At 66.8% G+C, this 24,022-nt stretch overlaps 1 protein-coding gene across 1 annotated transcript; it reads right to left on the bottom strand.

Moving 5' to 3' along the window:
• Positions 1–379: 379 nt before the first annotated feature.
• On the bottom strand, positions 380–22,824 carry NR5A1 (nuclear receptor subfamily 5 group A member 1). The gene is made up of 7 exons (XM_084898392.1): positions 22,738–22,824; positions 21,191–21,311; positions 20,946–21,087; positions 18,122–18,747; positions 9,867–9,986; positions 8,628–8,775; positions 380–2,063 (listed from the first exon to the last, which is right to left on the bottom strand). Exons 2-7 carry the CDS (start codon positions 21,290–21,292, stop codon positions 1,816–1,818), a joined length of 1,386 nt encoding a protein of 461 aa, XP_084754518.1. The 5' UTR covers positions 21,293–21,311; positions 22,738–22,824; the 3' UTR covers positions 380–1,815.
• Positions 22,825–24,022: the final 1,198 nt, after the last annotated feature.

Here is a 24,022-nt window from a genome sequence, read left to right as displayed (position 1 = left end):
TGGACAGAGTGGACCCAGGTCTGACTGTCCCTGCAGGTCACTGACCGGCAGCACCCTCCCGCAGTGTAACTCCTTCTCGCTGGGCCACGTAGGGACAGTAGGTGCTCACTGAATGGTTGCTTCCTTCTGCCCAAGAGGGCGGCTGAGCTGCCCGGCCAGGATGGAATTCAGGCTGAGCCCCGGACATGGCGGGGCCCCAGGGATGAGATGGGGCCCAAAGGCCCCCGACAGTGCCCGATATTCCCCCACACCCCGTCCTGCCTGCCCGGCGCTTCGAACCAGAGGTTACCTGAGTGTCACCTCCATCCCAGCCAGAGCATCACCCACGCCCACACGGGAGGCTCGGCTTTGCCCCACAATGCAAATGGCCAAAGGTAGCTGGAAACTAATTGCAAAATTTATTCCAGGACTACGGGGGCTGGGGACTCTTAAGGGCACTTCTCGTTGGGGGCTGTGGGTCTCCGGCCTTGGCAGGGGCACACGCTTCAGTGGGCAGGGGCGGGGACCGAGACCGAGCGGTGGGAGGCAGGGGGCAGGGAAGCCCAGTCACTCCGACCGGGCATGCTCAGCGCAAGCTGCAATGGCGACGTGAAAGCGGGATGGGTGGGTGCCCAGCCCAGGACAGAGGACAGCCGAGACCGCTCCCCGGTGCCCGGCCCTGGACGGCGTCTCTCAGGACAAAGCGCAGGAGGCCGGGGAGCTGAGGTCCAGCTTCGAGGGTTTGCAGCGAGGGACCTAACGGGACAGGGCCAACGAGGAAGGGGCTTCTCCACCATGTCCCTGATCTGGAGACCCGTGCACCCTCCCCAAGGTCACCTGCATTCCCACCCAGAGCCTCTGGGCCCCACAGGGCATCCTGATGGTCATGGGGCGAGGGGCAGGCACAGCTCTTCTCTGGACTGGAGTGGGGTCCCAGCACCACCGGCGGGGGCCTTAGGACCAGGGTGTTTGGGGAAAGAACCATGGGCTATCCTTGGTGCTAGCCCCAAACCCCAGCCTCCATCCTCAAACCTGCCCCCTCGCCATACACACCTTCCAAGGAGAATCTCGATTCGAAAACAAACAAAGCCAAAAACCTCTTGCCTACTGCCGCGCAGACTTGCAGATAAATAGCGGCCTGGGCGGGCCAGCGGGGGGAGGGGCTAGAAGGCTGATGGTGCCAAACTTCTCCGGTGAGAGAGGGATAGAGCGATGATTGTAGCAAAATTCTTTCCAGATAACGCCCTCCCCGGCGGGAGTCGAAGGGGGCAGAGGACTAAAGGGGAGGTCTTTCTGTCCTCACCATCTCCCCGAGTCCTCTGGCCCCTGTTCGAGTTTGCAAACTGTTATCCCCAGTTTACAAAGCTAGGGCCTCCCTCCTGGTCCCTGGGAGGGGTTCTGGAGACCCGCCCTCCCCTCTCCCCCAGGTGACGCCACTCAACCTCTTTCTGCTTCTGTTTCCGGGAGAGGGCAAGGGATGACCTCTGACCCAAGGGACATCCAGGCCCACCAGGCATTCCCAAACTCCGGGACAGACAGCTGGGAGCGGGGAGCGGGAGGAGGGGAAGAGGGTGGCTAGCAGCCGCCACCTGGGGGCACTTGAGCGTCGGGCAAGTGCCAGCGGCTAGCGGGGGCCACCCACCGTGGCCAGGCGCTGCCCACCCTCCCTCACTTCCCAAACACAGGGCTTCCGAGAGCTCAGGGGGCATCGGCCTGCAGGGTGGGACTCCTGGGGTCAGCATCATCAAATAAACCATCCGGAGGGCTGAGGGGGTGGCCGTGGCCGCGAGCCCTCCCGCAGCCCCGGTCCAGGTCCCGGCCCCGCCCGGCCCAGGCTCAAGTCTGCTTGGCTTGCAGCATCTCGATGAGCAGGTTGTTGCGGGGCATCTCGTTGCCCAGGTGCTTGTGGTACAGGTACTCCTTGGCCTGCATGCTCAGCGCCCGCACCTCCACCAGGCACAGCAGCAGCTGCTGGAACTTGTCCCCGCAGTGCGGGTAGTGGCACAGGGTGTAGTCGAGCAGGGCGGCGTTGGCCTTCTCCTGAGCGTCCTTCACCAGGCTGTGGTTGTTCAGGAACTTCCCATCTGCGGAGGGAGGGGCCCCGTCAGCACCCTGCCTTCATCACGCCGCCCCCCGGCAGCCCGCTGAGCCCCCAAGTCCTAGGCTCTGCCGCCGTCACCGTCAACAAGGCGGGCAGCTTCCCCGTCACCACCCACCCCCGCCCCGCCGTCACCACGGTCACCACCGTCCCCACCGCGGCTGGTGACCTCTGCCCCCATCATCCATCGCCCACAGTGACATCCCCAAACGTGGCCACTGCTGCCTTGCTCATCCCCATCCCCACCGTCACCCTCATCGCCACCACCGTGAGCACCACCGCCGCCCGCAGTCCCCGCACCCACATCCCTGTGCCTGTTTCAAACACATCCCTCACCACCCGACCACGAGCGCCTGTCGCCGCCAGGACTGCCGCCGCCCTCATCACAGCGGTCACACCTCCGTCCTCACCGAGACCGCCACCCACCTCGCCGGTGTCTCCCTGGCCTTCTTATGTCACCGCTGTGCCAGTGAAGGGGGCGGTGACAGTGACACCTGTTTTACGGGCGGGAGGACTCAGGGAGCAGATGGGTGCAAGGTGTTCAGGAAACAGCGTCTGAGCTGCAAGAAGGCCCAGCATGGCTGCTGGGCCGGCTGTGACCCTCCCAACTCTCCCCACAGCCCTGGTCATCGCCGTTCCCATCCCCGAGGTCAAAGCCGCCCTGTCCCCATCGTCCCCGGGGTGGTCGCCACGGCAACCCCTCCCGGCCACGGTCACCCCTGGCCCCATCACCGGGGAGGACCGTGTGCGCGGGAGGGTCCCACCTCAGAGCCGCGAGGTGTGTGCACCGGGGGCCCATTCCCGAGGGGGACAGGGGCTCTCGGGCCTACCCGCTGGCCACCAAGAGGCTCCAGTCCCACCAGGAGGCCCACCCCTGGCCCCCGGGCCCCGGGTGCCCACCACAGCGGTGTTCATGGCGACGGGGAGCTGGCCGGAGGCAGCAGTGAGGGAGCAGAGAACACAGAGAAAATGGATGAGTCTTTACAAGCAGGAGGCTGAGTGGAAAAACACAGACCAGGTAGATCCGGAATGAGGTCTACAAGGCAGAGCTCTCTACATAAATTAGCAGCGCTGTGCACAAAGCCGGCAGGTTACGTAAGAACAGGGACAAACAAGAGGCTACACTCGAAGGAAGATGCATGCCCGTGGCAGGGAGCCGAGGGCCAGCGGTCCTTCGGGCCACGGACAGAGGAGGGCGGTCAGTGCACCCCCACACCCAAGGCCCAGTGAACTGTCTCCGGAGTGAGGTGCATGGGGGCTCAAATCCCAGCGCCATCCCTTAGGAGCAATGGCCTGCACCTGCCCCTCCCGGCCCGAATGGCCTTCTTCCTCTGAAAGGGGCCGCGCCCGCCTGGCAGGGGCAAGAGCGCGGGTGCGAGGCCTGCGCAGGCCCCTGGCCCCGGAGTGCGGGCGAGGGTCAGCCTCCTGCGCTGAGTCCTCATCCCTGCTGGGGGGGGGGGGTCCTCCAGGTCCAGGGCGGCCCCTCCCGCTGTGCCCCGCCTGGAGGCTGAGGGAGGGTCAGCGGGAAGCCACAGGACAGGCCCCTCCCCCCAAATCCCGGCAGGGACGCGCCCGGGCTGTGGCACCCAGAGGCTCAGAAGATGGCCGTCCGTCGGTCCCCATCCCCTGTGCCCCCTCACCCCCAGCCAGCCCCACGGCTGCGGGGGAGCCGGAGCCAGACGGGCAGTGTGAGCAGCCCGTGGCCCTCCTAATCCCCCTTAACACCCGCTGCGCCAGGGGAGCGGGAGGCTCCTGGCAACCCTGATCCCCGGCCGCCCCCGTGTGCCCGCCGCGGCCGGTGTTGTCCGAAGCTGGATTTAGGGAAACCCGAGCTGGGCCCAGGGCGTATGGCAGGACCTGGCCCCGATCCACCCCCGCTGCCACCCCTCCCTCCCTGCAGCGAGGAAGCCAGGGTCACCTCCGCCCTGGCCCCCGATGGCCTCCGTCCATGAGGCACCTGTGCCACGCAGACAGAGTTCCCCCTCGTCCACAGAGACAGCCGGCGGGGGCAGGCGAGCTGGACTCCAGCCCCTGCTCGCTCCCAGCTTGGGCACCCCGCAGAGAGCAACTGGAACCCGCAGTCCTGCTCCTTAGCTTGGCCTGCTCTGGGCAAAGGTCACAGGAAGCCGCCCCCCACACACACACCCCATCTCCACCTCCCCACCCAGTTCCATCCCTCTCGCCGCAGCCTTTCTCCATCTCAACACTGTCCCCTCTACCCTCACAGCCACCCGCCCCCGCCCCCAGGCTGGCAGCTCTCCTGACATTGTCTCTGACAATTCACAGTAGGGCAGGGGGTCCAGGGGAGGGTAGGAACCAGCTCAAGGCCACACAGCAGCAGAGGGGCCCAGAGGAAGTAGCTGGGGGCGGGGGGGGGGGGGGGGGGGGGGAGAGAAGATGGCTGGGATGCTGCAGTAGAGGCAGGCGGGGGAGGGGGCAGGAGGACCAGCCGGCTTTTCCCGGATTTACTGTTCTCAGCGGCGCTGCACCGGGGCCAGCAGGGCGGAGGGCCGGCCGGTGCAGGACAGGCAGGCCTCAGGGACAGTCCCTCCCAGCAGCGCTGAGGGTCCGAGGCTCTCTGCCGGGCACCCACCAGACCCCTTGCTCGCAGCTCAGGAGCGCCCCCCAGTGCAGGGACAGCGGGGTGTGTCTGGGACAGAGTCCGCATTCAGACTCCAAACCCTCAGAGCGAGCGGGCGGGGACGGGCTCCAGCTGGACCTCGGTTCCCGGAGGACTGGACATGGTCACTGCGTTTCATCCAACCCAGGGTCCCCTCCGAGACCTCCCCCCGGCTCCCGGGCCTCCCCAGGGAGGCCACTCTCGCTCCAGACTCAACCTGGTGGCCCTCACCTTGGAGGAGACCAAGGTCAGGTCCCGCCCCTTCTCCCAGCCTCCCAGCACCGCGCCCTCCCCCCCCACCCAACAGGACTGTGTGAAGACGGAGGGAAACCATCCTTCAGCGTACACCACGCCCTTCGCCCACCAGTTGAGGGGCAGCCCTCACACACACCTGGAGGTGCCCCTTCATCATAGGTCAGGGGTTCAGATCCCCCCCCCCCACCTCCAGCTGGGTGACCTCGGGCAAGTAAGTCCCTGCCCCCGTCGGAGCCTCGGTTTCCCCGAGGGTCTGCAAAGTGGGGGGGTCGACGAACCTCTGCCTCGCGAGGCCCCCAAGGACAGGATCTCGTCTGCGTGCCCAGCTCTGGCACGGAGCTGAGCTGCCGCAGCTTGGAGGGAGGGGCACACCTTCGAGAAAAGTCTGCGTAGCTCCCGCAGCCCTGGTGGTGGAGGCGGGAGGGGCCGGGAGATGGCACCCCCCCCCCCCATACACACGCCGCCTCGGAGAGCAGCCCGCTCGCTCCGCGGAGCCGGGGGCCCCCGGGTTCTCAGAAAAGCCCCCTTTTCACGGTTTAATTGAATATTTGAATAATCCTTTCATTCCAGCGAGGCATAAAGAATGTTGTCCCAACAGCGGTGGCTCAGGCAGGCGCCCCCGCGCACAATGGCCCCTCGAGTGGGGCTGCTATTCAGGCTGCCTTTTGTTGGCGCGGAGCAGTGGGTAAATTGCAAACGCTTAAGGGAATGCTGCCGCCGCCGCCTCAATGGAAGTCAGGAAATCGAATGTTAGGTCAATCCATTAAGCTTCGATTAAGTCCTCCGCGGAACAAAGCCCGCCGGGCCATCTTCATAAACACCGCGATTGCCAGGAGAGAGGCACTAATTTTAATTAAACCTCCTTACCTGCCTCCTCGCCTGCCGGAGCCGGCTATTTACACACCAAATGGCACCCTTCTGCGGAGGCAGGCGAGAAGGAGCGCTGAGTGGGCGGGAGGGGGGGAGGTGGGGGGGAGACAGGCATCACCCGGGTCCAGGCTGCCCAGCCCAGGAAGGGGGGTGCCCACGTGCCAGCTGGAGGCCTGGGGACCCAGCTCCGGTGGCCATGGAGGAGCCCCCTCTCCCTGCCCAGACTCCGGGCACATCGCCCCAGATTTCTCCGCTCGGCCCTCCCGCAGGGCCGGCCCCTCCCCGGCTGCCGGGGGAAGCACCTTGCTCACGTGCAGATCGGACCCTACTGCTGCAGCTGAAGCTCCTTCCCCAGCGAAGGGTCGAGGCCTTGCCCACGGCTCACGTGGCCTCCTCTCCCCCTGCCCTCCGGGAGCTCCCGCAGGTCCCGGGCCCCCTCCCCACCCTCGCTCCCAGCACCTCAGCCCCAAAGGCCCGCCCGGTGCCAGCCACACCGCGTGCAGCCAAGATGGAGACCGACTCGCTCACTCATTCACGCCATCCGTTCACGGTTCATTTGCTCATTAACGTGATAACGATGGTTATAACGAAGGCAATCCTGACACACGTTCCGAGGGAATTCTCTCACTCAGTCCTCGGAGCAAAGCAAGGGTTATGAGGATGGGGCAACGGAGATGGGGCAAAAGAGGGGAGTGATTTGCTCAAGGGCACACAGCCTGAGAGAGTCCCGATTTAGAATCCAGATGGTCCGTACCTGGTCGCCATGGCTAATCATCACCCCATCCTGCCTGGCATGAGTGCACACACTGCACACAGACACACACACACACACACACACACACACACACCCCTCGACCACCCCACCCCTCCAGCCTGGTCCCACAAGCACTGTGGGCTCCCGGCTCTCAGGCCTCAGCTGCCTCCTCAGGAAAACCGGACGGGGGTTGGCGTGAAGGGGGCCGGGCACTCCTGGCTCTGCGCGTGGCGCCCCGCCAGGACCGGGGAGAGGGCTGGGTCCGCTGAGCTGTCCTCTGGGCGGATCTCCTGCCGGAGACTAGAGCTCCACTGGACCCGCAGCCCCCGCCTGGCCTGGGCTTCGGTGGGAAGGGGCCGGGGCCATAGGGCATGAAAAGCCAAGACAGGGCCCCCCTTCTGGAGGGTGTGTCCAAGGACAGACGGAGCCCTGGACCAGGGTGGGTGGCCGGCAGCACCCCTCCACCCAACCTCCCCAGGACCTTCCCGGTGGCCTCTCGATGGTGGTCAGGTCACCCCACAAACCACCCAGACCGCCACAGAGCCCGCACTCCAATGCCGCGTGCCCCGGCACCCAGGCAGCACCCATGAGTCCAAAGCCCTCATCTCCCTCCCCCGTCACTCCCCATCACACTCCGTCTCCACACTGTGCGCACAAAAACACGAGCCTGCACAAATCCACCGTCTGCACTTGTGTGAAAACAAAAGGCACAAACACAAAGGGACGCACGCGAGTGCACGCATGCATACACACACATACACACACACACACACACACACACACACACACCAAGCTCCTGGAGTCTCCCCATCCCCAACCACAGCAGTCCACACCTTCAGCCTGAGCCAGTCCCCAGAGCAAGGCTGGGAGGAGGGTACCCCTGGAGGCAGAGGAAGGGGGCTACCCCTGTGGGAGCCAGCCTGGCCTGCGGCCCTGCAGCTCCTCCAAGGGCCTCGGGTCCCGCTCCACGCTGGCTGCTCAACATTCAAACCCCAGCCCCACCGTGGCCGTCCCCTACCAAACCCTGCACCCGCGCCGACACACCCTCCGGCTACCAGCCTGTGGGGTGAGAAAGTCCAGGCCCGTGGCCATGGACTGAGTACAGTCAACACTTCTCAGTCGCCCCCTCCCAGCCCACTTCTTCCCCGACGCCCCCACTCTTCGGTAGACACCCCTTTGCCAGGCTGAGCCTATGATGCCATCTGCCAAAAAGACTAAGTCTCAAGCCAAAACCGGTTTGGCTCAGTGGACAGAGCATCGGCCTGCAAACTGAAAGGTCCCGGGTTCAATTCCAGTCAAGGGTATGTACCTTGGTTGCAGGCACATCCCCAGTGGGGGGTGTGCAAGAGGCAGCTAATCTATGATTCTCTCTCATCGATACTTGTAACTCTATCCCTCTCTCTTTCTCTCTGTAAAAAATTAATAAAATATATTTTTAAAAAAACTAAGTCTCAAAATACGAAGTTATATACTTTAGCCGTCACCTTCTGCTCATCGCCTCTCTCCCCGAGAGAAGGTCAGGTCAGCCCCTTGCGGAGAGGGATTTGGGTCTTTTTGTTCACTGCGTATCCTGGGTGCTTGCCCAGGGCAGTTGCTCAGCAAACGTTTGTAGAGTGAGTGAATGAATGAATGAATGAATGAATGAATGAAAGGGCAAAGGTGCTTGGGCCCCAAAGAGCTCAGAGTAAGAATTTGGAGGGCGCCCTCCCCCCAAGAACAGGGACAAACAGGGGCCCCAGGCGGAGGCCAGGGAACAGAAGCCCCAGGAGCCGCACGGAGTCTCCTGGGGGTGGCAGGGGCACCGCTCTCCGCCTTTCGGCTGGGAATCCCCCCAGCGCTCGGAAGCGGTCCCCATCTCACAGGGGCCAGGCCTACACATCATCTTGGCCCGCTGGTCGTGCAGAGAGAGAACTGAGGCCCAGAGAGACAGCAGCCCCCACGGTAAGAGCAGGTCCCCTCACGGAGGGAGGGGTCTCTGCCCCACGGAGCCCCCAGCGCGCAGCCCCCTCAGTGCGGGCCCTGGCCTCCGGCCCCCGGCCCCGGCCACTCACCGAGGCTGAAGAGGATGAGGAACTTGAGGCAGACGAACTCCTGGCGGTCCAGCTGCAGCGCGTGCAGCTGCAGGACGAGCTCCTGCGCCCGCAGCACCAGGCTGTGCAGCAGGGAGCCCGCCTGGGCGGCCACGGTGCTCAGCTCCACCTGGGCGGGCAGACCGGGGTCAGGGCGGGCAGGGCGGGGGCTCTCAGCGGGGGCGGGAGGGGGTGGTGGGAGGCCTCCGGGGGTCTGTGTGCCCAGCTGCGGAGCCGCCACACCCGTGGGACCAGCCTTCCCTGGCCTGACACCCAGGTGAGCACTGAGGGTGGGGACAGGGGACCAGGGCCTGGGGTGGAGGCAGGGGTGCGAGAGGGCCTGTCTCCCATTCCCCCACCCGCACCGGGGCATCTGGGAAGCCTGCGCCTCCTTCCCTGTGCCCCTGCGAGGTGCTCCACCCTCCGCCAGGTGAGGCCCCTCTTCTCCCCTCTGTCCTCCTCCTCCTCCCCCACCCCCCCAGCAGGCCGACCTCCCGCTGGAATGGTGGCCGCCAGGGGCCCAGCATCTGAGCCATGGGCTCTGCCTCGCTTCCTCACCTGCCATCTTGCCCCCTCCTGTGCCCCTCACCCCTGGCTGTGTCCTTCCCACTAGAATCTGTCCCCTTGCTCTCTGCTCTGTCTCGGGAGTGTCTATGCCCTGGACTCCCATCCTAGTGCTCCTAATCCCCTGCTCTAGGGGGGGCCAAATTCTGACTATGTCTCTTCGGTGTCCAGACCCCTCTGCTCGTTCACTCCCTCACTCCCTCACTCCCTCACTCAGGATTTAGGGCCTGCAAAGTCTTGCCCAATCTAGCCCTTAACAACCTCTCCAGCCTTCTCTCTTAACCTTGTGCCCCACCGGCAGGGTCCCCCAAACCTACAGTCCAGCAAACCAGCGGCTCCTGGTGGCTCAGGAGATCCCAGTGCCCCTCTCAGCCTTCCCCCGTGCTCTCCCCTCTGCCTGTGCACCTCCTCCTAGCGTCTCCCCAACCCTCCCCGCACCCCTGCGCTGCTTCCCCCAGAGCAGGGCTCCCAGAGGCTGCCTCCTCGCAAGGCCACGGCCAGGGCCGGTCAGAGGGAGGTTGGACTGGTGGGCCTCCCGTGAACTTGGGGAAACGGGCCGATACCCAGGGTGCCAGGGCCAGCCCCGGAGAGGCCCGGGACGCCCTGTGGGCCTCTCTGGGAGTGCACGGGGGCTGGGGCGGGTGCAGGGTCCGTCACCTCCTGCCCGATCACCAGCAGGATGCTGTCCTCCTTGCCGTGCTGGATCTGGCGGTAGACGTGGTCGAACACCAGCAGCTCGCTCCAGCAGTTCTGCAGCAGCGTCATCTGGTCGGCCACCTGCAAGGAGGCGGTGCTCGGGGTCTGCATCCCCCGTGGCCTGGCCGGGGACCGCCCTCTCGCCCCTCCTCCTCCCGGCGCTCAGTGCTGAGGCTCAGCTGGGTGTGGGGCCTGGGCGAGCTGCTTAACTTCCCTGTGCCCAGCCTGCCCATCTGTCTCCACACGTGTCAAACACAAGGCCCTCGGGCCAAATCCAGCCCGCCAGGCCTTGCAATGTGGCCCGCACCGCACTGTCATCACTGCACTCCGCTGTCAGTTTATGACATTGTCAGTTTATGACTGTTCAGTAAACCATTCGGCCCGCGATTTAGGCTGGATTTTAGATTTTGGCCCCTTCTCTGATTGAGTTCGACACCCCTAGTACGCCATCAATGTGTGGCAAGGCTCTAGCGAAAGAACAGGAGGGTCTGGCTTCAGGCCCCCGCTCTGCCTCTTACAAGTTGTAGGACCCCCAGCAAGTTCTGTACCCTTTCTGGGCCTCAGTGGTCTCATCTGTAAAATGGGCAGAGTAGGAGAACGTGGCCTGGCCCGCAGCACTCAATAAATGCCGGTGCGCTTAAGCCACGGAAGTGCTTTGTGAAGGACTCATTCAAAGGCAAGGGGAGGGCAATGTTAATTTGAACGTGTGCCCATCTGTCCGGTGGTCACATCTCTAGCAGTTCAAATCACTCACGAGGAGGAAACAGAGGGGTTTCCCTGGGCCTGGAGCAGGGCCCTCGGGCTCAGCCCCGGGAGGGGTCGGGTAGAAGGCAGAGGTCTGACATCTGAACGGCACAGACTGTAAACACTCGGGCTGCAGCTGGGCACTCATCCCCGTGCTCTGGGGAGTCACGCATTCACCATGGCAAGAGGGGACACTCAGAGCTCGGGTGGGGCTCAGAGCCATGCGACCACAGCGCCAGGAGGGATGCCCCGATGTAAACCACTGCTTTTCAAACGAAGAATCTGCCACGTGGAGGGGGTGAGGGACCCTCCCGGGATCAAAGGCCAGGGCCGTAGCTGCTACTCTCCGGGCACGACTCCCCACAGGGACAAGCACCGAGCCCTCCTGGCTGCTCAGAACTGCCCCTGGGGCTGCAGGTCACCCTGGGAAGTCCCAGCACAGACCCTGCTCCCCCTCAGCCTCTGCGGCTCACCAGCCAGCCACCCCCTCCCAGCAGGCCCCTCTGGGCACCCTCCCAGATGCCGCCCCAGAGAGAACACAAACCAGGAGAGCTCCCAGCCCTGTGAGGTGGGGATGACTGTTGTCCCTGTCGGTGGAGAGAGGCCCTGAGCCCACAGAGGCCACAGAGGGTCGCACAGCTCTGTCTGGCTCCGGATGTGCGCTCCCAGCCACCCTCACATCCCTCACCATCCTCTGGATGTGGCCCCTGCCACACCTGATGGCATTATTCATGCCTGTGTCTCCCCAGTACCCGTGGGGCCTGGGAAGGCAGGACTGGGCCCCCCGAGGAGGCACCAATGAGCAGTTGATGGACAAGCATGTGCTCCCCAGGACAGCCGCAGAGAGCACGGGGGCGCCACCCCAACCCGAGGCCTGAGGGGCCGGGCAGCCCCTGGCCTGAGCTTTCTCTTCTGGGGGGAGAAGCCCCTCTGCTGTCTGCTCCCCTCCCCTCCTGGGGGCGAAGCGAGCAGCAGGACGCACAGTCAGGCCTCCCCGGCCACACCTCCCCCAGTGCACGCAGCTGCGGACAGGAGGGGCTCGGTCTGTCCTGCTCTGAGCCCCCAGCCTCCCGGCCTCCCTTCCCCACCCCAGCTTCATGTCTCTCCCTTCTCCGGACCAAGCTCTTCCTACAGCCCCATTACTGTCAGAGCAGGACCCCAGCCGGGGTCCCCTGCTCAGCCACAGCTCGCTGGGCGGCAGGGGCCGGGGAGAGGGAGGGAGACCCGGGTGGGGTGAAGCACGAAGCCTCCTTGTCTCCTCCTCTGGCCTCCTCTGGCCTCCGCGTGGCCAGGCCCACAGAGCTGGCAGGAAGCCTGCCCGACCCGACCCAGAGAGGGGGCAAGGCTTGGTGGGCGCCCTCGACCAGGCCCGCCCAGCTCAGCCAGGACCCCACCTCTGCCCTGGCAACATCCGGCCCCCATTCCAGAGGACAGAGAGGCTTGGGCAACACAGGGAGCGGGGCTCTGCCCTGATGCCCCGGACTGGGCTCATCTCCAGGGGGTAGGGCTGGGGGTGGGAGCCTGGGAACTGCCTAAGGCCCAGTAGCTGGGACCAGCCCAGGAGTCACACTGGCCCAACCCGGGTGACCCCGTTGGAGGCAGAGGAGAGGGAGTACGCGCAGGGCTGGGCTCTGCCCCCCACCCATGGGGCCCCGGGAGCAGACACCCTTGTGCCGGGATGGAAGGAGCAGGCGGTGGGGAGAGGGAAGAGCCTGAGATAAGGGGGAGCATGAGGTGATAAGCGAGCGGAGCCGCGGGAGAAAGCAGAGGGGTCAGGGTGACCCGCTGGCCAAGCCCCGCAGCAGACTGTACCCAGACCTCCGGCTGGGTGGGGTGGCCCTGCCCAGCGGGGCGATGGGAGCCGCAGGGGCGCAGGCGGGCAGCATGGTGGCTGAGCTCTGGCGCCCAGGGCCCTCTGTGGTCTCCCGCTGGGCCACACACCGGTCTCTGCTGACTTCCTGTCCCTCTGGGTCAGAGGAAGCGAGTCCATCGGTCGGAGAGCTCAGAGGCCGCGGCAGGGCCCCAGCCCAGGGAGCTTCCCTGCCAGACTCCTCCCTCCGGCGTCCCCTCCGGGGACAGATGGACACATAGACACCAAACGCCCCACGCAGACAGACACACACACACACACACACACACACACACACACCCTCCTCTTCCATTAAAATAAAAACACCAGGAGCCGCAGCCACAGGCCCTCTCCATGGGAAAGCAGGTGGCTGAGAGGCTCACTTAACCAAAGAGGGCTGGTTTCACCTTCCACAAGTTTCTCCCAAAGCAGAAGGCTCCTCCTCTGCCCAGCCCTCCCCGCCGCCGCCCAGGCCCGGGGGTCCCTCGCCAGCCCGGCCCGTCACCCAGCCCACCAGCACCCACCCCTCCTCCCGCCGTCCGCCACCACCCACCCTCCTCCCGCCGTCCGCCACCACCCACCCCTCCTCCCGCCGTCCGCCACCACCCACCCCTCCTCCCGCTGTCCGCCACCACCCACCCTCCTCCCGCTGTCCGCCACCACCCACCCCTCCTCCCGCCGTCCGCCACCGCCACCCCTCCTCCCGCTGTCCGCCACCACCCACCCCCCCCTCCCGCTGTCCCCCACCACCCACCCCTCCTCCCGCTGTCCGCCACCACCCACCCCCCCTCCCGCTGTCCCCCACCACCCACCCCTCCTCCCGCTGTCCGCCACCACCCACCCTCCTCCCGCTGTCCACCACCACCCACCCTCCTCCCGCTGTCCACCACCACCCACCCCCCCTCCCGCTGTCCGCCACCACCCACCCTCCTCCCGCTGTCCGCCACCACCCACCCCTCCTCCCGCTGTCCGCCACCACCCACCCTCCTCCCGCTGTCCACCACCACCCACCCCTCCTCCCGCTGTCCGCCACCACCCACCCTCCTCCCGCTGTCCGCCACCACCCACCCCCCCTCCCGCTGTCCACCACCACCCACCCCTCCTCCCGCCGTCCGCCACCACCCACCCTCCTCCCGCTGTCCGCCACCACCCACCCCTCCTCCCGCCGTCCGCCACCGCCACCCCTCCTCCCGCTGTCCGCCACCACCCACCCTCCTCCCGCTGTCGGCCACCACCCACCCCCCCCTCCCGCTGTCCGCCACCACCCACCCTCCTCCCGCTGTCCACCACCACCCACCCCTCCTCCCGCTGTCCGCCACCACCCACCCCTCCTCCCGCTGTCCGCCACCACCCACCCTCCTCCCGCTGTCCGCCACCACCCACCCTCCTCCCGCTGTCCACCACCACCCACCCTCCTCCCGCTGTCCGCCACCACCCACCCTCCTCCCGCTGTCCGCCACCACCCACCCTCCTCCCGCTGTCCGCCACAAATCTCCCCGGAGCCTTGACACTTAGCAGGCTGCCTCGGGGACGGGGTATTTATGGGGCAGCGCTGACCTCCCTCCCAGCAGGCCCCGCTCCGGGCCTCTGGGTCCGATCGGCCTGGCGGTGAAGGCCAGCGGCCCTGTAACTCCCCGCGGCTGACGTGCGCGGGCGGGCCGGCCACGGCGCTCTCCGGCCGAGCGGTCGGCGGGCCGCCGTCTGTCAGTCCGGGCTGACAGTTACTGCCGGGCGCGGGAACCATCTATCTGAGCAGCGAGCTCCCTGCCAGGCAGGGGCCTCGGGGCTGCGTGTCGGGGCGAAGCGATGTCGAGACGGGTCACGAGGCACCCTGGGCCCTCGCCGCCCCTCGCTGATGCCTGTCCTGCATCCTCCCAGCCTGTCCTTCCTGGGACCTGTCCGGACAGGCCGGGCCTGCGCACCGCCCCGCACTGAGCTGTAGGTACGGGTGGGTTTCCGCTCCCTGACGGGTATGGAGTTCTTTATAAGCCCGGGGCCAGGGGGCCCTCTCCTCCCAGAACGCTAGCGCCCAGCGAGCCTGGACCCCAGGAGTCTTTCCCACACTTCCTACACCAGGCCGTTTGCACACCCACTGCCTGCACACCCACTGCCTGCACACACACCGCCTGCACACCCACCGCCTGCGCACCCACCGCCTGCACACCCACTGCCTGCACACACACCGCCTGCACACACACCGCCTGCACACACACCGCCTGCACACCCACCGCCTGCGCACCCACCGCCTGCGCACCCACCGCCTGCGCACCCACCGCCTGCTCGCACACCGCCTGCTCGCACACCGCCTGCTCGCACACCGCCTGCACACCCACCGCCTGCACGCCCACCGCCTGCTCGCCCACCGCCTGCACACCCACGGCCTGCACACCCACCGCCTGCACACCCACCGCCTGCACACCCACCGCCTGCACACCGACTGCCTGCACACATACCGCCTGCACACCCACTGCTTGCACACCCACTGCCTGCACACCCACCGCCTGCTCGCACACCGCCTGCACACCCACTGCCTGCACACACACCCCCTGCACGCCCACTGCCTGCACACCCACTGCCTGCACACACACCGCCTGCATGCCCACCGCCTGCCTGCGCGCCCACCGCCTGCTCGCACACAGGAAAGCACAGAGCAGCAAAAAAGCTGCAGGAGGAGAATGCTGCTCTCTGTGCTAAATGCTCTGCCTGCCTGGCTCACTGAGTCCTTACAACAGCCCCACGAGGTGGGATCCGTTTCCACTCTCCCCATTTCACAGATGAGGAAGTGGAGGCCTGGAGGAGTGAAGCCCAGAGCCACACGCCTGGAGCGCCGCAGAGCGGGGACGGGAACACAGGCCTCTCTGACTCTGGCTGTTGGTATTAATTCCAGCGCCCCTGTCAGGCCTAACAGGCCGTGAAGTGTGAGATGGGAAAACGGAGGCAGAGGGACATCCAAGCGGAGAGACAGGATGGAGGAGGAGAACCCCAAAAGGGAGCCCCAACATTGGAGCCCCCAGCACCCCGACAGCTCAGCCAAGACCCAGGCCTTCCGCTCAACCTGGGGACATCCTTAGCGTCACAGGGAACTGAGCGGCCTCGGGGAAGAGGACGTGGGGCTCCAGCCAGCCTGGCCCATCACCCACGGTCCAAGCTCTGCTTCTGGCCCTGCCAACCTCCCAGCCCCGCCTCAGGGGCCACCCGGAGCTCCCTGACCCAGGGTGCCTTCCCCCCGCGGACCGCGGGGCTCTAGCCTCGCTAAGACCGAAGAAGCACAGACCAGTAAGCCTTCCCGAACTTCCTGAGGGCCGTCCACTCTCCCGCTGGGCCCCCTCGGCCCCTTCCCATTGCTCTCAGGGCCCTGAGCGCCTGTGTGGGCATCATCTGCCTGCACGTCTGTCTCCTCCAGTTTGACAGCCTCCTGGGGCCAAGTTCCCAGCGCCTGACTCAGAGCCAGGGACCCCCTTCGCTGCTGCTGAGCTGTATCCTGCCTGGAGCCGGGGGATGAGTGGTCGGTCAAGAGGGAGGACGGGTCACTCAGCCCCGCCCACGTCGCTGCCTCCCCACCTGTGGGAGGTGGCCCCAGTGGGAGGTGGCCCCTGGGGAGCGCGTTGCTGAGGGGCCCTCCGAGCGCTGGGCTGGTACGTATCTGCAAGGCTCCCTTACAGAGGGCGGGGCCATGGTGCAGATTCCTGGGCTCCATTCAGAGCCTCTGGGAGGGGGAAGCAGGAAGGTTTGGACCACAGAGAAGCCAGAAGCAGGAAAAAACACTCAGCAACGCTGGGACAAAAGCCCTTCCCATCCTGCGTGAAAACCCCCGGGAGACTAGGACGGCGGCCAGAGGAAGTGCCCTGCCCCGGACCCAGGGTCCTGGCACGCTCCCTCTGCCTCCCGCTGCACCAGGGGCTCCTGGGAGGTCTGGCCACCAACCCAAGGGTCCTGGGATCCTCATCCCACCGGGGCCTCCAAGGAGCAGAGACATCCAAGAGGAGAGAGAGGATGGAGGAGGAGAACGCCAAAAGGGCATCTGGAGCCCAGGTTGTTCAAGGCCCTGCCTCTGGTCCCATCCCCGGCGTGTCCCACCTGCCCCATGGCACACGGTACGGCCCCAGGCCTCAGCCACGCTGGACCCTCCACACCGATCGAATCACCACCAGTTCTCGACTCCCAGAGGAACCCAGGCCCCCGCGCCATGATGCCTCAAGGGCTCCGTGCCCATCCTCACCTAGTCCCCCCGCCCCCCCCCCCCCCGCCATGCCCAGCCTGGCAGGCAGCACCCACGGCCCATCCGGCCACCTGCCCCTGGAGGAAGCCCAGGCCCGAGTGGCGTCAGCACTGAACGCTGCTCAAGGCTGCAGCGGCCCCAGCGGGGCGGGCGACAGGTCCAGCTGTTTACACCCAGCCCCCAGGCTGAGCAAGCACCAGGAGGCCCGTGCCCAGCCCAGGGTGGTCGGGCCTTGGCTGGATTTGGGGTGCCTCTGAGGTTGGCAGCACATTCCGATCACAGGGAGTTGGGGTGCTGCCAGGCCGTGGGCCCTTTAAACCACCAGGCAAGCCGCCCGGGAGGCTCAGTCCCTCCGCTGCTTCAGCTGCAGGTACAGCAGCCCAGGGGGCCGGGGGCAGTGGAGGAAGCCAGCCCCCTCGAGCCCAGTGGTCGGCAAACTCATTGGTCAGCAGAGCCAAATACCAACAGGACAACGACTGACGTTTCTTCTGAGAGCGAAGTTTCTTAAACTTAAACTTCTCCTAACGCCACTCCTTCAACATAGACTCGCCCAGGCCGTGGTGTTTTGTGGAAGAGCCACACTCACGGGGCCAAAGAGCCACATGTGGCTCTCGAGCTGTGCAGTTTGCTGACCACAGCTCTAGAGGATCAGTGGCAGGCCCTGCCATCTCCACCTGCCCTCTCCCTCGCTCCCCCCACCCACACACACACACACAAACACGCAGATACACATACATGGAACCACCGTTGTGCACGAGAGAGGCAGGGACCATCAACTCCTTCACCTTCGCTGGGAATCGGGCCCATGAGTATTCCCAACTCCGACGCCAAGACCCCCCCCTCTGACATGTGAGGCCGGCAGGGACGGTGGCTTCTCCAAAGGGTAAGACAGGGTGGGCTGGACCCTCCTCCTGAGGGGGGGCGGCGGGAGGCAGCCCGAGACAGTCTCCTTGGACTCAGCTAGTCCTCTGGGCACCTGGGGTCTCCGAGGAAGAGAGATCGGTGCCTGAGGAGACCCCGACGAGGAGAGGGAAAGCCGGAGACACAAAGGGCTGGAGACACACAGAGAAGCGGAGAGAGAGCACGCCAAGGAGAGGAAGAGAGAGCACGCCAAGGAGAGGGAGAGAGAAAGGGAGAAGGAAAGAAGGAGGAGGAGGCAGAAGCAAAAGGAGCAAAGGCTGTGAAAGACAGAGACTCAGAAAATAGAGGCGAGGGAGGGAGGAGATGAGTGGGGAGGCAAGGAAGGTTGCAAAGGATCAGAAACCCCTCCTGCCTCCTGCTGCCGGACAGCGCCTTAGCCGGGGGGCAGGACGGCCCCCTCCGAGGAGGGACGGAGACTGAGGCTTGGGCAGCCGGGAGGACACCCCCGATCCAGCTGCCGGACGGGTGGGATGAGGGACTCACCTCCAGCTCCTTGAAGACCATGCACCTGCGAGCCCAGTCCACGATGGAGATGAAGGTCTGGTCGGCCATCCGGCACAGCAGGCCGAAGGGCGCGGGCTGGTCGGCGCGGCCCTTGGCGGGCTCCTGCAGGCAGCCCAGGATGCGTGCCCGCACCTGGTCCTCGTCGGGCTCCAGCTGCAGCAGCTGCAGGATGAGCTCGGGCACGCCGGGCCCCCCGGAGAAGGGCTCAGGGTAGCCGTAGGGCGGCCCGGGCTGCGGCGGGCTGGCGTAGGGCTCCGGGTACTCGGACTTGATGGCACGGCCAGGGAAGGTAGGATACAGGTAGCCGGCCAAGGGCCCGTGGGCGCCGGGCACGGCCATGGGCAGCGCCGGGGCCCCAAAGTCGCCCAGCGGCCCGGCAGGTGGCCCGGGGGCCAGGCCCTTGGGCTCCGGCGCATGCAGGCCAGGGGGTAGCAAGTAGTCCGGCGCGGGCTGGGGGGGCGGGGGCACCCCCGCTGGGGGCCCCGTCTCCATCTTGAAGCCGTTGGCTCGAATCTGTGCCTTCTTCTGCTGCTTCAGGGCCCGGTCCCGCTTGTACATGGGCCCAAATTTGTTCCGGCCGCCCCGCATGCGGTCAGCGCGGACAGCTGCGGGCAGAGGCGAGGGTCAGGCTCAACCTTTACAGGCCGCCCTCCACCCCACCCCAATCACGGATCTTCCCCAGACAGACCCGGCTGGGTCCCTCCCAGCTCACGCCCTCTGCCTGCAGGGGAAGTCGGTCTCCTCAGGGCAGCCCTCAGAGCCCCACTCCCATCTCTAGGTGGTCCCTCACGTGACCCTGTGTTCTTTCCACTCCACCCGATCCATCTCTCCGCTCCTCCGCCGGGCACTTCCTCCGCCCTCCCTTTGATAGTCCTCAAATCCTTTTTGCCTCAAATCCTTTCCTTCTCTCCTGCCTGGTGAACACCCAGCCCTCAGGGCACCACCTCCAGGAAGCATTCCTGGATTCCCCCAGGCAGAATCCACTGTCCTAGCCCCAGACGCCCCGCCCCTTGCCCACTCTCATCCTGCTGAGTGGCCTCCGGCCATGGGGCCCCGGGCTGAGCACTTCTGGGGGCCAGGTCCCCAGCACAGGCACCGAAAAGGGAGACGGTGACAGGAAGTAGAAACTGGATGACTTTGCTTGTGGCTGAGGCCAGTATCCAGCTACTCACTGACTGACGAGTTAACCCACAGTTAACCCTGGCAAACCCTTGTTGCAAAATGACTCACGTTTGGCTTTCAAATGTGCTAGGGAAGGAACCTCCATTGCCAACAATGTCTGCCTCTGCCTGGCCAAGACTGTCACTAGCCAGACCGAAAGGTGGCATCTCTGAAGCTGCAGTGCAGCCGGGCTCCTGCTGGGACAGGGACCCCACCCTGGGCTCTAGGAGGAGGGAGGGAGCAGGAGGCAGAGGCGGAGGGAGAGGCGATGCTCAGCAAGGGAGGAGCTGCCAGGGATGGGCAGCCCCGCGCTGAAACCTCAGGCCCTGCCAGGGGTTCCTGCCGCTCACAGCAACCAGCTCTCCTGCCACTCAGGACCTGGATCCGGGGACATGGGCTCTGGGGACAGGACAGGACTCCTTCCTCTAGGTCAAAGCGCGGTCCTACACCACCCTTTACCTCTGCACACAATATGCCGCAATCGCCTAATCCTCACAGCTTCCAACTACACGGTAACATTTAGTCTAATCCAGTGGTCGGCACACTCATTAGTCAACAGAGCGGCAAACCGCAGCTCGGGGAGCCGAATGTGGCTTGAGAGCTGGGGTTTGCAAAGCCTTCCCTCCCCTCTGAGCTGAGAGCTGGGGGTGGGGTGGGAAGATAAGGACGGGCTGGGACTGCTGGGGGCAATGGCTCCCCTCTCTCTCCAGGTCTGGCTAAAAACATGGGGGTGGGGTGGAGGGGATCTCACCCTCTGAGAGAGTAAACTGAGAGAATTCTTGGGATGGATGGGTAGGCTGTACGAATGAGGGTTAAACAGCCGTGACAGACAGATAACAACAACAAAAGATAATAATACTAATAGCAAACCCGCTGAGCACTGACTAGGTGCCAGGCACAGTACCAGGAGCTATGCAGACCATTCCCTCACCCCCATCCAGTGAGGAGGGCACCACCACGAAGCCCATTTGCAGACCGGGAATGGGCGGTTCAGAGAGGAGCGTGCCTAATGTCTGTAAGGGACAGACCTGGCACTGGAGCTCCAGCCTCTGGAGCGCAGACTCCGGCTGGAGGTGGGTGTCCGAGTGGGTATTGCAGGCCAGTGCTGCTCGCTCGGGCCTTTGGGGGCCTGGGGTTCCCATGCCCACACTTTTTTTTTTAATATATTTTATTGATTTATTTTACAGAGAGGAAGGGAGAGAGATAGAGAGCTAGAAACGTCAATGAGAGAGAAACATCGACCAGCTGCCTCTTGCACACCCCCTACCGGGGATGTGCCCGCAACCAATGTACATGCCCTTGACCGGACCCGGGACCTTTCAGTCCGCAGACCGACGCTCTACCACTGAGCCAAACCGGTTTCGGCGATGCCCACACTTTTTAACTCTACTCTGGCTGGTCCTGCATACACCCCTCCTGGCCAGAGCGGGGCCGATCTTACCCCTTCCCAGGGGGCGGGCTCCAGTGGCCCCCAGGCCCCACACACCTGAAGAATGGGGGGGGGCTCCCTCCCTCATCCCTCCTCCCACCCACCCCACCCTCCCTCCTCTCCTCTAGCCTCCCCTCTCATCTCCTCTCTCCTCTCCTCCCCTCTCCTCTCCCGGGTCCCGGGCCCGAGGCCGCCAGGGCGTGGGGTGCGCACCTTCCAGACGCATCCCCACCGTCAGGCACTTCTGGAAGCGGCAGAAGGGACAGCGCTTGCGCTGCGTCTTGTCGATCTTGCAGCTCTGGCTCTCGGTGCACGTGTAGTGCTTGTTGTTCTGCACGGTCCGCTTGAAGAAGCCCTGGGGAGAGGGGTCAGTGGTGGCCCCTGCGCCCGGGGAGCCCGGCCCGGCCCGCGCCCCATTGGCCCGCGCCCCGCCGGCGCCCGGCCCGCCCGCCGCTCACCTTGCAGCTCTCGCATGTGAGCAGCCCGTAGTGGTAGCCCGACACCTTGTCCCCGCACACGGGGCACAGCTCGTCCAGGTCCTCGTCGTACGAATAGTCCATCCCGCAGCGTCCGCCGGCCCTGGGGGGGGGAGGGGGTCAGCGGGCGGGACGGCGGCCCCGCTCCCCAGGGCGCCCGCCGCGTGCCCGGCCCGGGCCCCCCCGGACAGGCCCTGGGCGAGGCCGCGGGAGGGGGCGCCCCGCGGCGCCGGGCTTCTCCGGGGCTCCGCCGGCGCCGCCCCGGCCGGGCTCCCGCCCGGACCCTCGGATTCGATGTGCTTCGATCCGGATTCGTTCGTCTGTGAACAAAACCCCGGTTCTGAGAAAAGGAGTTGGGCTGGGCCGAGCGGGATCGCCGGTGAGCCGGGCAGCGGGCCCGGGTTCTGGGGGGACGGGACAGGGAAGCGGGGAGCGGGCCCGGGGTCTGGGGGGACGGGACAGGGAAGCGGGGAGCGGGCCCGGGTTCTGGGGGGACGGGACAGGGAAGCGGGGAGCGGGCCCGGGTTCTGGGGGGACGGGACAGGGAAGCGGGGAGCGGGCCCGGGGTCTGGGGGGACGGGACAGGGAAGCGGGGAGCGGGCCCGGGTTCTGGGGGGACGGGACAGGGAAGCGGGGAGCGGGCCCGGGGTCTGGGGGGACGGGACGGGGAAGCGGGGAGAGGGCCCGGGGTCTGGGGGGAAGGGACGGGGAAGCGGGGTCCCGGAGGGGCAGATGCGGGGGACGCGCGGGGAGGAAGGACCCGGCGGTCGGCGGAGCGCGGTCCTGCGGGTCCAGGGGAACCGGGGAGACGGGGAGGATGGAGGGGAGGCAGGAGCCGCGGTGGCGCGGGGACGGAGCGGGGAGATCGGCGGCACCGAGCGCGGGGCCCCGGGGAAAACCTGGGAGCCGGGCGCGGCGGAGACGCGGGTGGAGAGACGGCGGAGCGGAGGGAGCCGAGGCGCCGGGAGCCGAGGCGCCGCCCGCGGGGGGTCGGGGCGCGGAGCCGCACAGAGAACCGCCCGGCCGGAGCCCGAGCTCCCCGGCGGGGCCCCAGGAGCCGAACCCGGACGGGGGTCGAGCCGGAAGGTGGGCAAACGACGGCGCCCGGCACCGAGGGCCCGACAGCGGGAGGCACCGAGCCCGCGGCCGCGCGGGGCCGGGGCGCAGCCGGTGCGGGGAGACGTCGGGCGGAGCGCGCCGCGGGGACGGCGGGCGGGACCGGGCGCGGAGCGGAGGGCCGGGCGGCGGGCGGAGAGAGACCTCGGGCGGAGACCCCGCGGGCTGAGCCCGAGGCGGGGGCAGACCTCCGGCGGAGAGGAGAAATCAGTCCCCGGCGGCGATGCGCGCAGGGCCCGGGCCCGGACCGAGAAGGGGCACGACGGCGGCCGCGGCCCCGAGCGCCCACCTGCGGCTCCTGCGCGGCGGCCCCGCGTCCCCCGGCGCGGAGCCCGCACCCCGGCCTCCGCCCCCGGCGCAGCGCCTTCGCCCCCCCTACCCCCTGGGCAGCCCCGCCCGGGCCCGCCGCGCACCTGGGACCGGGCCTCCGCCGCCTGCGCGCCGCGCGACCCCGCCGCCGCCGGGCCGGCCTTCTATAGCGGCGCTGCGGTATCCGGGGGCGGAGGCCGGCCCTCCCCACCCGCGGCCCGCGCCCTCCCCCGCCACCCAGCCCCGCTCCGCCTTCACCCTCCTCCTCCGGGCGCCCCCGACCACACCCGCTCTCCTGGAGCCCGGGAGCCCCGGCGCCCTGGGATGCGGGCCGGGGGTGGGTGCCGGGCGCCCGGGATGCGGGCCGGGGGTGGGTGCCCGGCGCCCCGGAGTGCGGGCCGGGGGTGGGTGCCGGCGCCCGGGATGCGGGCCGGGGGTGGGTGCCCGGCGCCCCGGAGTGCGGGCCGGGGGGGTGGTGGGTGCCGGGCGCCCCGGAGTGCGGGCCGGGGGGTGGTGGGTGCCGGGCGCCCGGGCCCCCGCGGGCGGCGGGAGAAGGCGGCCCGGCTCGCCCGCCCAGCCCGGGGGCGGCGAGGGCCGCTCTGTAACGGGGTCGGGGGGGAAGGGCGGGCGCGGGGGGCCGCAGCCACGGCCCGGGTTCAAGGCGACGCACCAGCGGCTCGCCGTGGGCCTGCCACGTGTCCTCACGGGAGACCTGAGCGAACCGCCCGCCTCCGGGTCCTCAGTCTCCTCATCTGTAAAATGGGACCAAGGACTGGTGATCGTGGGTACGAACCCCAGGGGCGTTAGCAGAGCGCGGGCCCCAGCTGGGAGGCGATCGGCAGTAGGGATCCGGAGACCCAGCGTCTCTCCTCCCTGGGCCTCGGGCTGCTCGGCGGGAAATGGGAATCTCAGTCCTCCCGCCTGTGAGTTCTCCCGGGTGGGGAGGGAGGACCCCAAGCTACCAGGTGCGGGAGCTGGGAGGACGGACCCGCGGGGCAATCTCCCCAGGTCCCTTCCTGGGGGCGGGAGGGGGCTCCCGCGGCTCTGGGGACAAAGGCCCGTCTGGGGAAGGTCTCCGTCACTTTTCTTTCTTTCTTTTTTTTTCTTCCAGATGGAAAAAATGAGGAAGGATGTCTCTCTGAGTCCTGCCCCTGCCCCCTCAGGCACCGAGGGTGGGAGAGTGTCAGAGCAGCCCCAGGTCATAAGCCAAAACCTTCCAGCGGAGAAATAGAACAATTACGTGCGGCGGCGAGGGCCCGAAAGGCCCAAACCTGCAGGCTCCGACCCGACCGGTGGAAGTGCCTGGCCCGCGGGAGGCCCCGGCTGCCCTGGGGGCTGGCACTTGGCGGTGGGACCAGAGGGACCAGAGCCGGGAGGCCCAGAGCGGAG

Source organism: Pipistrellus hanaki (genome assembly GCF_964339955.1).
Source record: "Pipistrellus hanaki genome assembly, chromosome: 11".
In the NCBI taxonomy this organism is placed as follows: Eukaryota; Metazoa; Chordata; class Mammalia; order Chiroptera; family Vespertilionidae; genus Pipistrellus; species Pipistrellus hanaki.
This window is presented reverse-complemented; position numbering and strand designations above follow the sequence as displayed.